Source organism: Antedon mediterranea, chromosome 10 (genome assembly GCF_964355755.1).
Source record: "Antedon mediterranea chromosome 10, ecAntMedi1.1, whole genome shotgun sequence".
Lineage (NCBI taxonomy): Eukaryota > Metazoa > Echinodermata > Crinoidea > Comatulida > Antedonidae > Antedon > Antedon mediterranea.
This window is the reverse complement of record NC_092679.1, coordinates 15,649,944-15,665,322: the sequence shown is the minus strand read 5'-3', so window position 1 is coordinate 15,665,322 and position 15,379 is coordinate 15,649,944. Positions and strand designations below refer to the sequence as shown.

The window sequence follows — 15,379 nt, the reverse complement described above, 5'->3', positions numbered from 1 at the left end:
TTTTGTTGTATATTGTTAAGTTTATCCTATTCTTTATCACTGTTCTCAAGTATACCAAAATGACTATAGTTGAGAACAGAGTTAAACTGGATCGTACATTAATGTTTTTTGTTGTATATTGTTAAGTTTATCCTATTCTTTATCACTGTTCTCAAGTATACCAAAATAACTATAGTTGAGAACAGTGTTAAACTGGATCGTACATTAATGTTTTTTGTTGTATATTGTTAAGTTTATCCTATTCTTTATCACTGTTCTCAAGTATACCAAAATGACTATAGTTGAGAACAGAGTTAAACTGGATCGTACATTAATGTTTTTTGTTGTATATTGTTAAGTTTATCCTATTCTTTATCACTGTTCTCAAGTATACCAAAATAACTATAGTTGAGAACAGTGTTAAACTGGATCGTACATTAATGTTTTTTGTTGTATATTTTTAAGTTTATCCTATTCTTTATCACTGTGCTCAAGTATACCAAAATGACTATAGTTGAGAACAGTGTTAAACTGGATCGTACATTAATGTTTTTTGTTGTATATTTTTAAGTTTATCCTATTCTTTATCACTGTGCTCAAGTATACCAAAATGACTATAGTTGAGAACAGTGGTAAACTGGATCGTACATTAATGTTATTTGTTGTATATTATTAAGTTTATCCTATTCTTTATCACTGTGCTCAAGTATACCAAAATGACTATAGTTGAGATCAGTGTTAAACGGGATCGTACATTGTTGTTGTATATTGTTAAGTTTATCCTATTCTTTATCACTGTGCTCAAGTATACCAAAATGACTATAGTTGAGAACAGTGTTAAACGGGATCGTACATTAATGTTTTTTGTTGTATATTGTTAAGTTTATCCTATTCTTTATAACTGTTCTCAAGTATACCAAAATGACTATAGTTGAGAACAGTGTTAAACTGGATCGTACATTAATGTTTTTTGTTGTATATTGTTAAGTTTATCCTATTCTTTATCACTGTGCTCAAGTATACCAAAATGACTATAGTTGAGAACATTGTTAAACGGGATCGTACATTAATGTTTTTTGTTGTATATTGTTAAGTTTATCCTATTCTTTATAACTGTTCTCAAGTATACCAAAATGACTATAGTTGAGAACAGAGTTAAACTGGATCGTACATTAATGTTTTTTGTTGTATATTGTTAAGTTTATCCTATTCTTTATCACTGTTCTCAAGTATACCAAAATAACTATAGTTGAGAACAGTGTTAAACTGGATCGTACATTAATGTTTTTTGTTTGTATATTTTTAAGTTTATCCTATTCTTTATCACTGTGCTCAAGTATACCAAAATGACTATAGTTGAGAACAGTGTTAAACTGGATCGTACATTAATGTTTTTTGTTGTATATTTTTAAGTTTATCCTATTCTTTATCACTGTGCTCAAGTATACCAAAATGACTATAGTTGAGAACAGTGGTAAACTGGATCGTACATTAATGTTATTTGTTGTATATTATTAAGTTTATCCTATTCTTTATCACTGTTCTCAAGTATACCAAAATAACTATAGTTGAGAACAGTGTTAAACTGGATCGTACATTAATGTTTTTTGTTGTATATTTTTAAGTTTATCCTATTCTTTATCACTGTGCTCAAGTATACCAAAATGACTATAGTTGAGAACAGTGTTAAACTGGATCGTACATTAATGTTTTTTGTTGTATATTTTTAAGTTTATCCTATTCTTTATCACTGTGCTCAAGTATACCAAAATGACTATAGTTGAGAACAGTTGTAAACTGGATCATACATTAATGTTATTTGTTGTATATTATTAAGTTTATCCTATTCTTTATCACTGTGCTCAAGTATACCAAATTGACTATAGTTGAGAACAGTGTTAAACGGGATCGTACATTAATGTTTTTTGTTGTATATTGTTAAGTTTATCCTATTTTTTATAACTGTTCTCAAGTATACCAAAATGACTATAGTTGAGAACAGTGTTAAACTGGATCGTACATTAATGTTTTTTGTTGTATATTGTTAAGTTTATCCTATTCTTTATCACTGTGCTCAAGTATACCAAAATGACTATAGTTGAGAACAGTGTTAAACGGGATCGTACATTGTTGTTGTATATTTGTAAGTTTATCCTATTCTTTATCACTGTGCTCAAGTATACCAAAATGACTATAGTTGAGAACAGTGTTAAACGGGATCGTACATTAATGTTATTTGTTGTATATTGTTAAGTTTATCCTATTCTTTATCAATGTGCTCAAGTATACCAAAATGACTATAGTTGAGAACAGTGTTAAACTACATCGTACATTAATGTTATTTGTTGTATATTGTTAAGTGTATTCTTTATTCTTATTAATTGTACTAAATTATTAAAAGAAACAGTAGTAAGCATAACATTTCCCCACTCCTACATTAGCATGGTAGGACATTGTAATGGTCGCAGGTGGCTCAACTTTATTACTGCAATGGGATGGACATGGTCCTACTACCACCTTACCATCCAATAGGATTCCAGTAAATTTCCTTTACTACCAATCATAATTCAGTAATTAAATGACCCCTTAAGTTAACAAGGAAATCAGCCTATCCCATTATACCGGTAGGCTTCGTCGTTACAGGCGTACTGTGGTAATAGTTGAGAATTCTCAACTAGCCAATTTGGTATATTTTATATACCTGGAGCCTGAATGTGGGACTTTCCCCACTCGCATTTCATTTTTCGTCTTGCGGCTCAACCTGGCTGCTTACACACACCATGCCAACAGACGTATTTGAACGACTCACGAGGCCTACCTACTAGGCCTAGCATCTCTAACTAGGCACGTTTATTGTTGAATTTCTACACGCTCAAGATGTGTTCAACAGTTCACATATGTCATAAATAGGTATTTTAACTAAAGTAATTTTATTTTTACCAGTACCAGAGAGTAGAGGCTAGAAAAATTAAAAGAGATGATTTTTCAGTCACCTGTCTGATGAAGCTGTATGATTATGAATGTAGGAGGGCCTAGCTAGTAGTATCAGGCCATAAACAGGCCTTCCTAGCCAGGCCTAATGTTACAACTATAATAAAACATGAATCAGGTTCTTTAATAATAGGGTTTAAACATACATTTTGCATAAAAATATAAAATTATTCTATTATATTGCATTTTTTTTATATTTGCATATAGATTACAGGTGTTCAAGTTCACATGACCTAACATTTCATTGATTGACATTTCTATATATAGTCAATATGAATTCAGGAATTTCCAGAATAAATCGTTCATATATTAGAATACACATTTGCAAATATTGTTGAATTATTTATTTATTTCTATGCTGTTTGTCATCCAGTAATTAATTGTTTTCATACTTGTTTTAATTTATATTTTGAAATTTTTAATCCAATTTTTTTTTCTGCATTAATTAATTATTTTTAAGTTTTGTAATTCTGAAATGTCTTGTTCAGCAATGATTTACCTTTTGATAATCATTGTCATTTTGTCTACTTCAGAAAATTTAGTTTTTTCTGTAATTTTTTTTCTGTCGGTTAAGAACTCTAAGTCATTCCTACTGCCCATCAATTTAATTAGTAAAATTTTCTCGCAACTTAAAAAAAAAATTTGTGCATTTCTAGAATCCTACAAACATTTTTTTAAAGATGCATTTGAACTTTTTGTTTTTAAACAATTTTTTTTCGGACAATCTGTTACCAATTTGTACAGGTATGAATTTTTTTTGGAGAAAGTAATTGGCATTTATCCAGTAATTTAAACTTCGTCATTCTGGGATTTTCCAAACTGGAAGGCTAATGATATGCAATATTATGTAAATTTGATTATTCATCACGAACTTGCGTAAGATGTATGAAATTTATTGCGCATTAGCCAATTACCAATGTTTGTTTTAAAAACGGTCAGTTTTATTAGAATATTTTGTTAATAACAATAATACTGTATCATACAAAGGGCAAGATATTCAGGAGTTGGTGAGTTGAGATATTTTAGTTTACTGGTGATTGTCTTTTTTTTCTATATTCAAAAATTTTTCTCCAGTTTAAGTTTAATAATTTTACACATACTTTGAACTGTAAGGGTCTGTATTAATTCATTCATTCATCTTTTATTTCGGAAAAAAAAATTAATTCTCCATAGCTCACGAACAAAGGAAACAAAAATATATATATATATAAATATAAACTGATGAAGGGCTAGTGTTGCCCGAAAGCTCAGCTAACTTTTCTGGCTGTTTTACTTTATCGTTTTGATTTAGCTTTTCGCTTTTTTTTTTGTATCTCCATTGAGACATGTAGTAATGTATTTGTTATTCTGTATAAGAAACAGGAATTTTTTGGATTAATGAATTGATAAATGATAAATTAATACTAACTAATTTTACTGTAACTGAATATAATAATTAAAAGATAATACATTTTATATTGTTTTTTCTATCAAAAATATTGGCAATATTCCAACTTTTTTTATTTTTATTAATATCTGGGATTTTCCAGATCTCGCTATATGACTTTAAAAGGATGATACAATTAAAATGGAAATTTCATTTAATTGCTAATCAAAAAATAAAGAAAAAACCACAGATTACAAGATAGGATAAAAGTAAATGTAAAAGGTCAAATTAATTGATGACATCGAATGGGAATTTCCAGCGGAAACCTTGCGCAATCTGTATGATAATCAAAACAGGTTCCTTTCCTGCTAGTGCTAGTAGTAATGTAGTAGTCCGTACAATTATTTACATTCAATCAGTTGGTAGCATCGATTGAGTTTTCATTGATGTGAATAGGTATAGTACACAGTTTATAAAACATTTATAAATTAACAAATATTGTTAATATGAAACGGGCACTGTTTTCAAACTACACGGAATGGTTTGGTGAGTATCATGGAGCAACAAATTTTACATTAAATCAATAAATTAAGTTAGATTTTTAACTATGGTCATCTTGTTGGAGGGTTATAGCAAATTAGAGTTACTATAGATATACCAGTACGTATACGTTATTTGTAGGTCGGTGTATTTCTAAAGCAGTAATTGTCTTCTAACTGCAGTAGCATAACTGGTACATAGAGCCCTTGAGGCAAGCTTTTTTTTAAAAGTTCAGAGTTGTAGTATAATAAATGAATGGTACTCTATTTGGTTAAATAGGTTAAATTAACATGTATATTATATGTATATCTGCATGTGTGTAACTTTACCTCGATAGATAGGTATTGTGTGGAAAAAGAAATAAATACACAAGCTTTGCTTCTAGTGTATCTTCTCGTCATCTATACATTTATAAATTAAGTACATCAGAAGAAGTAGTTTATTTGTATCCATTCCACTATACCTTGAATTGTTTAGTTCGGTTTGCCACAGCATCTGCTGTAGGGGATGGGAGTGGCTTGTGGTTTGCCTCTGCCTATACACTACACAGGTAGAAGGAATCAGTACTATAAATTCTGTATTGTAGAGTGTGAAAAATAAATGGTTGCTAAATATTAACACATGCTCAAAACAATTGTTCAATACTCAAAATTGGGATATATTTCTGGTAGTAATTTATTTGTTTTGCCAAAAAAGCAGTGATGTTTATTTTAGTTTTTAAAAATTATAAATAAAAATTCCTTTTTTTTTATTTAGTTAAAAACAAGAAGCCAAAAATGGAACCAGTGATACCCTTGGCTAAAAATGAATCACCAAACATTTGCCGCAATCCAAAGGATACCAATGTTGGAGATACAACATTTACCCCAAGGACTTATCAGGTAAAATCAGAGCTCAATACTAGTACTAGCCTAACATTCAGGGCTAGCCAACTTTTCTTCCCTTGAGCCTACTGGGCTAGTGTATACTAGTAACGTAACCAGTTGCCACCACCAGGCTCCGGTAATTCTTACCTCGTCAGTATTTTATAAATTAAGTAGATTTGTAATATTGGTTCACCTTGTAAAATGTTACATGCCCAATAAATTGAGTGAATCAAGTGTTACTGTTAAAGTATGCATAATGCAGACTTTTCCTGCGCCGTCAAATCGAACATCAATGTTTCGTTTTCGTTATGTGCATATTGATTGGTGCATTGCCACGTGGAGTGTTGTGAAAACAAAACATTGGCACTTGATTTGCAAGCACCAGACCAGAACCGTGTCGGAACAGATGTGAAAGACCCTTTACTCACAGACATAAGATTATCTTTAGAATAGAGCAAATGTTTAGAAAGCATGGGTACTTCTCATAATTAGGACTGAGATCACTTATCACCATTAAACAACTCGATTTAATTTCTTTATTGTATATTTTAAATTTTGTCAGGTGGAACTTTTGGAGGCTGCCCTCAAACAGAACACCATTGTGTGTCTTCAGACCGGGACTGGTAAAACGTTCATTGCTGTTATGCTAATAAAAGAATTAGCTCATCAGATACGCAAACCGTATAATGTGGGCGGTAAGCGTACATTGTTCCTGGTTAATACAGGTATGTAAAGTTACAATCTATGTAGAGTTGTTGGGCTACAGCAACCTAAGCAAAGATTAGAAGTGTGTATGTTTGTCCCCATTATGGCTGCTCTAATTCCACATTTACTGTATATAGCGCCCTTTTATGAATAAACATGTTCAAAAGCGCTTTACCTTAATGAATGATTTCTTACATACGTGGACTTAGATGACTACATGCTTCTCCATTTTGTGTCATGTCATGTCAGTGCAGCTAACAACAGTGCTCTCTCCTCTATCCATGGCAGGAGCTGTGTTTGAACTAACACAAGAGAGTAATGCCCTACTCATCACAAAAGATGTACTAGGTTCTTTTAAGTGCACACAAATATTGTATGTACATTGAGCCTATGGTTTATAGTCCTTATCCGAGGAGTCTCCATAACCATGGTGTGCATGAACCTTGAACCCTTGCCGATATTATGGCTATGGATTACTTTTTCTTAACCGCTTGGGCACTCAATCACTGTCCTGTGTTTAGTGCCTTTACTCAGTGACTCGCCTAACCTTTGCTATCATCTTATCAATTGGAAAATACAATACTGTATCATTAGAAATTTTAAATTTATTAGTCAGGTGAATACAGTATAATTTATTATTTCTTTATCTAGTAAAATGTACTGATGTTTTGAAATTATTTGTTTTTTGTTTCTATTTCACAGTTCCATTGGTGAACCAGCAAGCTGAGGTCATACGAAAGCACACCAACCTAGAGGTGGGAAAATATATTGGTGCGATGAATGTAGATCTGTGGCAGAAAGACAAATGGTTAGAAGAATTTGAAAAGTATCAAGTCCTTGTTATGACCTGCCAGATATTTAAAGACATCCTCCAGCATGGGTTCATGGGTCTGTCAAAGGTCAACCTGATAGTCTTTGATGAATGCCACCATGCCACCAAGAATCACCCCTACCGAGAGGTCATGCGTTTTTTCGATACATGCCCTAAAACTGATTACCCGAGAGTGATGGGACTCACTGCGGCCATCCTGAATGGAAAGTGTGTGCCAGAGCAACTTGAAGACAGGTTGTGTGACCTTGAGTTGACTCTGCGGAGTACAGCTGAGACGGCGAACGATGTTGCAGGAATGAGTCGTTATGGAACCAGACCAAAGGAGTACATCATACATTGTGGCGATTACAAAGATGAAAGCGGTTTGTTCAAAGACATCAGTAACATCCTTACACAGGCATTACATTTTATTTCTGACTATGCTGGAGAAACTGATGATCGAGATCCAAGATTACAACCCAAACAAGCATTATCCGAGTGCTTCAGTACGCTCAATACGATTGGTCCATTAGGCGTTAAGATAGTTGTACCGATGCTTGTGAATGAGCTCGAAAAATTAGAGAAACATGAGTATATGGAAATGCATCGCGTTTTTCTGCAGTTAGCTCTTACAACTTTGAGATGGGTTAAGGCAATCTGTGATCAAAAAATAAATAAAAAGGACCAAACAAGTTTAGAATATGTCCCACATAAAGTGGTTCGACTATTGGAAGTACTAAGAGAGTTCCGTCCAACTGAACACATGGAGGTTAATGGACCATCTTCTTGTGACTCGCACAAAGAACATGTTAATGGGCTTGCAAATTCAATGGTTATTGATGATCAAGATGAAGATAGCGCTGATGAGGATTATGAGCCGCCAATGGCGCCCTCATTTGTTGAGGGTGATCTTTGCGGGGTTGTGTTCGTTGAAAAGCGTTATACAGCTGCAGTGTTAAACAAGTTATTAAGACACTTTCAGAAATTAGATCCCACCTTACAACATGTAAAAAGCGATTACATAACGGGTCAAGGGCGCGCTACCTTGGCAAACCGTAGCGTTCAAACTGAATCCCAATCTAAAAAACAGGAAGAGATTTTACGAAGATTTAGACGTCATGAGACCAATCTACTGTTTGCAACCAGTGTCATCGAAGAAGGTACATTGACCCTTTCTTCAATTCATTTTCCTCATCATTCTAAAGTGATAATTTTCTCTTTAAAATTTAAAATAATTATCCCTGTGAAAAAATCTTTTGAAATTGATTTAATGTCACATAATAGTTGAATAAAATAAAAACCGTCTGCAGTATGATGTCTGTTGATGGCAACAGGCCCAACCAACGCACCTATATTAACTTACACCTAACCTCATACAGTACTGACTAAAAGGAACATACAGTACAGTATAATGTCGGGAGATGCTATACACTATCCCATATGTGATAAAGGTTGCTGTAGGAGATGACATGATACTGTAGACTGTTTATTGTGGCTAGACATGATACTGTACTTGTATCTGGCAGAGATTTGGTTGTTAGAGATCCTGTTACACATTATACACTTTACAATCAATCAACTCTGCCAACACAATTCTAAAGTCATGTTATCATTTTAATTTTGTTACAGGTGTTGACGTCCCACGTTGTAATGTAGTTGTACGGTTTGATCTACCTCAACACTATCGTTCATACACTCAGTCAAAAGGACGAGCGAGGGCAGCAACCTCGTATTACATTATGCTAACCAATGATTCAGAAAGCGAGGACTTCCAGGAGATGCTTCATCAGTTTAGAGAAATTGACAAGGTAGCTGAGGCAGAAACTAGTTTATCAAATCACCCGAATCTTAGTATTGTATAAGGAATATTTGGTATACATCACATGTGTTTCACATACATACCATAACCTAACCCTTAACCTAATCTTACATGATACAGGCACCACATGTGATACAACTGACATGCTGTATTACCAAATATTCCTATGATACTGGGCAAATATTAGTATGTAAAAATACAGTACTGAGAATCGTATAATTAATTTCAAGTCAAATTGTTGTAAAATAGAAATTTAGATTGAAGCCATTCCATTAAAAGCCTAGTAAAGAAATGCATATATACTGTACAGATGTTGTCAAGTGTGCATTAAACATGGTCTGACTATCTTAAGTTTCGTCCATATCTAAATTTGCAGTTGTCAAAGGACAAATTATCTCGGTTCTAAAGTCCTAATCTTCCTTTAAAGGCTAATTTACACAGACGAGCGGTAACGGTAAGCGGTAATTGTAAGCGAAAAACCGTGTGGCTTTTCCCATTTACACAGCGCGCGGAGTTCGCGAACGGAGTGGTGGAAAGTAGGTGCGTGTAGGCCTCGAGGCTAATGCATGTTACAGTCACTGCTGGCCTGGATGTGACTGACTGTCAGTAGGCCTAGCACACACAGGCCTAAGTTTTAGAGGGAATTGTTGCCTAATAACGTACTAAAATGTGTATTTTCTTTTCACTATCCTTATACGAACATTAGTCACGTCCTAGGTGTTTGTATTTCTAAATAAAAAGAAGTTGCAAACTAGGCTAGGCCTACTACGGCACTCGTATTTATTGTCGTCTTTCACTCGACGGACGCAAAAAAAAGTTGTTGATAGATGACGTCATTTCAATCATGTCGTTGGTTGGCCAGAATCTATAATTACCGCGTGGTATTTTCACAAAATCGAATCTGTTTCGATCCTGAGCAGATTTCCGCTCGTCCGCTCCGCGTTCTGTGTAAATGGTCATAAGAAATAACATAGATTCTATTTTTGCGTTTTCCGCTCAACTTTACCGCTTACCGTTACCGCTCGTCTGTGTAAATTGGCCTTAACGCCTACCATCTGTGTCTTGCAATGTAATCTAATATGCCTCATGCAGTTAAAAGATTTGAAGCACGACATCTGACATCAATACATTGTCTTATAGATACTGCAAAGACGGTGCCACAATCGAGAACCACATTCTGAAGAACTTTTGGATGCACATATTACAGACCAATTACTACCACCTTATATGCCTCACAAAGAAGAAGGTGCCCCACGTGTGTCAATGACATCTGCAATACCATTAGTAAACAGGTAATAAAACCATTTTCTATTTCAAAGTTCGCATCTTTACTGATTTCTTATTTTTCCCTAATCTTATTATTATTATTATTGGGGGATGTATCAATTTTATTTATGTTGTGCGTGTGTACAATCGAGAAGTAGTTCTGTACTTCTGTACTACGCCAATAGTGTAAAAGAGTTGCTATCCATATTGGATTTGAATCATACCATAAAAAGCCCTAGTGGTCTAATGGTTGGATGTCTTCATATCAAACAGAAGATTCTGGGTTTGCATCACAGTTGTTTAAGCTTTTCTCACTCTCGCAGATTTCCTCATCTTTACCATTCATAAATTATATAAGTACTGGTTTGCTTAGAATATCTCATGCTGGTCAAGTTAGTCCATTAAAATGTTAAAGTTGTAACTACCGTCTTTGACTAATTATAAATGTATAATAATAATAATAATGTATTATCTTAGGTATTGTGCCAAGTTACCTGGAGATAGCTTTACTCACCTGACACCCCAATGTAAGGTAGTCCAGGTGAGGTCAGGTATCCCACCTGGCTATCAAGCCACCTTGCGTCTACCAATCAACGCACCTCATAGGGAACCAATTACAGTGAGTACATTTATACAAAGAAAGTAAATTTAACAGGGTAGTTGTATTGTTGTGACAGTATTCACCAATTACACTTACAAGATTTTTTTGCTTTAAGCCCAATTTACAGATGAGCAGTAACGGTAATAAAAATATAGAATCTAAGTTATTCCTTGTAACCATTTACACACAATGCAGAGCGGATTGGTAGTTTCCGCTCAGGATATATACTGATTCTATGTGGGACAAGCTACGCATTTATTTTGGCCTGGTATTTCATTTAAGTAAATACTGTAGATATTTATGAATTTCCCTTTAATTGCTATTCACTTAGATATAGTTGTTATTTTAAGGATTTTTCTCTTAGGCCACATGTGAATCTTGAATTGTCGGGCAATTCAGGTTCAGGATATTGTACTTTATTTATGTGTATTTACAATTAAACTTTTGATCTCAACACAATTTACCAACACAGATGAGTCTTCATGTGTTTAGAATTTGTTGGATGGATTTTAATTGAAGTGTTCGAGCATAATTAATTTAATATGTGTTGTTTTTCTCATTTTATTTATTTAAGGGTGCGATAATGAATCGTAAGAAATATGCTGAAATGGCTGTAGCCCTTAAGACAATTGAACTTCTGCATCAACATGGTAAATATCTATTTTCTATCTGAATCTGAATTAAAAAGGTATTTAATATCATCCTCAAACTTAACTGCGGAAATAATGGATTAGGCCCTCTACGTCATGACAGCCAGCAGTGCATGGCCTACACAGATCAGCACACCCAGTAACAAACCCATACTCTTTTCGAAAAGTGTACCAAGTTCTACAACATGCACTATATGCACACGGGACCAATGGCTTTACGTCCTATCCGAAAACCAATCGAACCAAGGCCTATCACATGCTAGTCCAATTGCCAATCACTCTCCAGTTCAGCACCTGACACAATATTCCCGACGGTCCAAGGAATTCAAAATATACATTTCAAATTATTCACCACAGGAGAGCTCAGTGATCGGTTGTTGCCAATTGAAAAGAATGCATTCCTAGAATCTGAGAACTATGGATATCAAGGGTTTGAAGAAGAGTTTGTGGAAGGGCAAGCTAGGCCAGGAACGACCAAACGAAGACAGTATTACAACAAGCAGGTCAGTTTTGTAGAAAACAGGCATTGTTAGAATGTGATTTTTTTTTAGACAATTAGTGGCCTAGAATGAACCTAAGGTGTTTGCAAGGACAGGATTCTTTTTGGGAATCATGAAAAGCCATACAAACGATGCTCACTTATCTGTCCACAATTAATGGCGATAAGATGGACCAGTAGACCAGGGTAACCTGCTGCTCTTCAAAAATATGCATATGCAAATAAACCACATGAGCATACTGGAGCTCCAGTTTAAAGTTCTTAACTTGAACTGGAACTATGGTCAAGGATTGCCTTGAACCTGTGCCAATTTTTATGATTATCATTTGCAGTACCTCTGCCATAACTGCTTGGTTTATACTACATATACCACATTTGTTTTGTTTTAGGTAGCAGTATGTCTACAAGCCTGTCAGCCCGATTCGGAGAAACGCTGTTACTTATATGCAATAACAATGAAAACCAAAGAGTTATTACCTAATGTACTCAACACAAGAGGGCGCAAACTACACAGGCCAGAAGATTCGCCTCAATGCTTCGGGATCTTGACTAGTAAACCGATTCCAAGGGTAAATTCTTACTAATTCTCTAATTACCATTTAAAAAGTTAGTAATAGGTGAGAAATACTGATTTCGTAGATCACATATTTTAATGCAACAATAGATAAATCAAAATAAGTTAGAATTTTACTCTGGTATTTACTTTGGTTGCAGATACCTGGCTTTCCAATCTACACCAGAAGTGGTCAGATTGCTGTCACCATTAGTGCCATTGATGAAGACATGCAGATCACAAAAGAAATGGAGATAAACTGCAAGAAATTCCATTGTTGTATGTTCTCTGAGGTGCTTCGTCTTAAAAAAGGAAATTTGAAGTTTGAGCCACAATCAGCTCCATCTGCATACCTCATTGTGCCTTTGATATCAGAAGGTGTTGGAGATAACAAAACTGTAAAGATAGATTTAGCATTTCTTAAAGAAATGAGCAGACATTCTGGTGCTCTCGACATGCCTTCGGATTTACCAGATTTTGGTACCGTGCAATTTGATTTTGTACCAGAAAAATTTGAGAAAGCTGTAGTAGCACCCATCTATCGTAACGTTGACCAACCTCAAAGATTTTATGTCGCTGAAATTTCTAAGACTCGAACAGTTTCCAGTGAGTTTCCATCGGAAAAATTTAGAACATTTGCTGATTACTACTTTGAGCAATATGACATTCAAGTCACAAACTTTAAGCAGCCATTGCTGGATGTTGATTCAATGGCATCAAGACTAAATCTTCTAACACCCAGATACCTTAACCATAAAGGAAAAGCGTTGCCAATTAGTACTGGAGAGAAAAAGGCAGCATCTCAGAAGCAACAGCTGTTAGTACCAGAATTTTGCTATGTTTATCCAATAAATGCATCTCTTTGGCGGAAATGCATTTGTCTTCCGAGCATCTTGTACCGAATGAACTCCTTGTTGATTGCTGAAGAATTACGATTGCAGGTTTCTGACGAAGCTGGAATCGGAGTAAGAACATTTGAAGGAGAGTATCCCTTCCCAAATTTGACATTTGGCTGGGAAGGTCTAAATATGGATGGTCCAACTAGCACAGATTACAATGAGGAACCAGACAACCAAGAAAATCACACAAAACACCTTGAAGAAGGGGAAATTAACCCTCTAGAGGAGATGAATGGTGTATGCACACCTGATGTAGAAAGAGATTTTCTAAAGGCCTCATTAGAAGATCATGAATGTGATTCTTCCTCTTGTATTGGTGCAAGTCCTGCAACAATATTACAAGCTTTGACAATGTCAAATGCAAATGATGGCTTTAACCTGGAGCGTCTGGAAATGTTAGGTGACTCTTTCCTCAAGCAGGCTGTCACCATTTATCTTTACTGCATGTATCCAAAACGTCATGAAGGAAAGCTCTCTTTTATGAGAAGCAAGCAAGTTAGCAACTTTAACTTATACTGTCTTGGAAAGAAAAAAGACCTGCCACTGAAAATGATCATGACTTTGTTTGATCCAGCTTCAAATTGGCTTCCTCCAGGTTTCATGGTAGAAGAAATCGCAGCTGTAGATCCAGAGATGCTAATATCAGAGGAAGAACCAAGTTTTCCAATTAGTCAATGGGATCCAAATGAAGTTAATACTGACACATACGACTATGATGACTCCTTAAGTGACCTTAGCGATGATGATGACTTATATTCCAGTACTTATCAGATGCCAGTATTTAATGGTAACACCTCTGGTTCAGTCATCAAGTCTTCTTTCACTTTACAGGATCCAGATGACATTCCAAAATTGACATACTCAAGAACGAAGCCAAAGACCCCGGCACCAGATCTTCCTTATGAGATCCACACTCAGCAAGGTTTGTCTGACAAGAGCATTGCAGATTGTATTGAAGCATTGATAGGTTGCTACCTTGTGTCATGTGGATCAAGGAACACTCTCCTCTTTATGTCATGGTTAGGTTTAAAGGTTCTGCCACCCATTGACGAACCAAATGGAGATACTGGTGTACCTATCAACAAGCTGTTTGGTACAATAGAACAGCCGCCATCCCCTTTCTTGGGTCAAGTACCACATGCAAATGACAAGTTGGTATTTCTGTTGAATGGATTTGATCAGTTTGAAGAGAATATCAATTACACATTTAAAGACAAGTCGTACTTACTACAAGCATTTACACATGCTTCTTACCACAAGAATATGATTACAGACTGTTATCAAAGGTTTGTATTTACTTTTCTATAATTCACACTTGGCATTCCATATGATTGATATTGAAAAAAATCTTGTTCGACACAAACTACAGAGCACTGATATAGTAATATCCAATGTCATTGGTCAACTCACCTGCATCTACGTCCTTGCGTTGTGTCCTTATTGGGAACCTAGCTTAATATGGTACACCTATCTGTTACAATTTTTGAAACCAGCCTACGTTTTATCTTTGAATTTTACAGACTTGAATTTCTAGGAGATGCCATCTTAGATTACCTGATCACATGTCATCTGTACAACAACCATCAGCAGCTATCACCAGGAGCACTCACTGACATGAGGTCAGCTCTTGTCAATAACAACATCTTTGCATCGTTGGCAGTCAAGTTTGAATACCATAAGTATTTCAAGGCTTTCAGTCCAGAATTGTTCAGTATCGTTGACAAGTTTGTTGAGTTTCTACACAAGAAGCAAGAAATACAAGGAATGGATTCACAGGTAAAATTTTATTGGATTATTCTTTGACAATAGGGAGTTTTCACAAGAGCATGTTAAC

At 35.0% G+C, this 15,379-nt stretch overlaps 1 protein-coding gene across 3 annotated transcripts in view; it reads left to right on the top strand.

Annotated features, from left to right (window-relative positions):
* Window positions 1-2,721: 2,721 nt before the first annotated feature.
* The window catches only part of LOC140060593 (endoribonuclease Dicer-like), a 123,800-nt gene continuing 111,142 nt past the window's right edge, over window positions 2,722-15,379 (top strand). For 2 of the 3 annotated variants that reach the window (XR_011847344.1, XM_072106872.1), the window contains exons 1-12: window positions 4,794-4,882; window positions 5,633-5,757; window positions 6,305-6,467; window positions 7,150-8,418; window positions 8,888-9,066; window positions 10,218-10,369; window positions 10,821-10,962; window positions 11,519-11,594; window positions 11,952-12,097; window positions 12,483-12,662; window positions 12,808-14,831; window positions 15,066-15,321. Coding sequence is in view for 2 of the 3 variants with exons in the window: in XM_072106872.1 (XP_071962973.1) it covers window positions 4,843-4,882; window positions 5,633-5,757; window positions 6,305-6,467; window positions 7,150-8,418; window positions 8,888-9,066; window positions 10,218-10,369; window positions 10,821-10,962; window positions 11,519-11,594; window positions 11,952-12,097; window positions 12,483-12,662; window positions 12,808-14,831; window positions 15,066-15,321 (4,752 nt within the window). In the remaining variant the exon portion in view is untranslated. Of the gene's footprint in view, window positions 2,890-4,793; window positions 4,883-5,632; window positions 5,758-6,304; window positions 6,468-7,149; window positions 8,419-8,887; window positions 9,067-10,217; window positions 10,370-10,820; window positions 10,963-11,518; window positions 11,595-11,951; window positions 12,098-12,482; window positions 12,663-12,807; window positions 14,832-15,065; window positions 15,322-15,379 lie in introns of those variants that run through there. The other variant, XM_072106873.1, reaches the window with a different exon arrangement.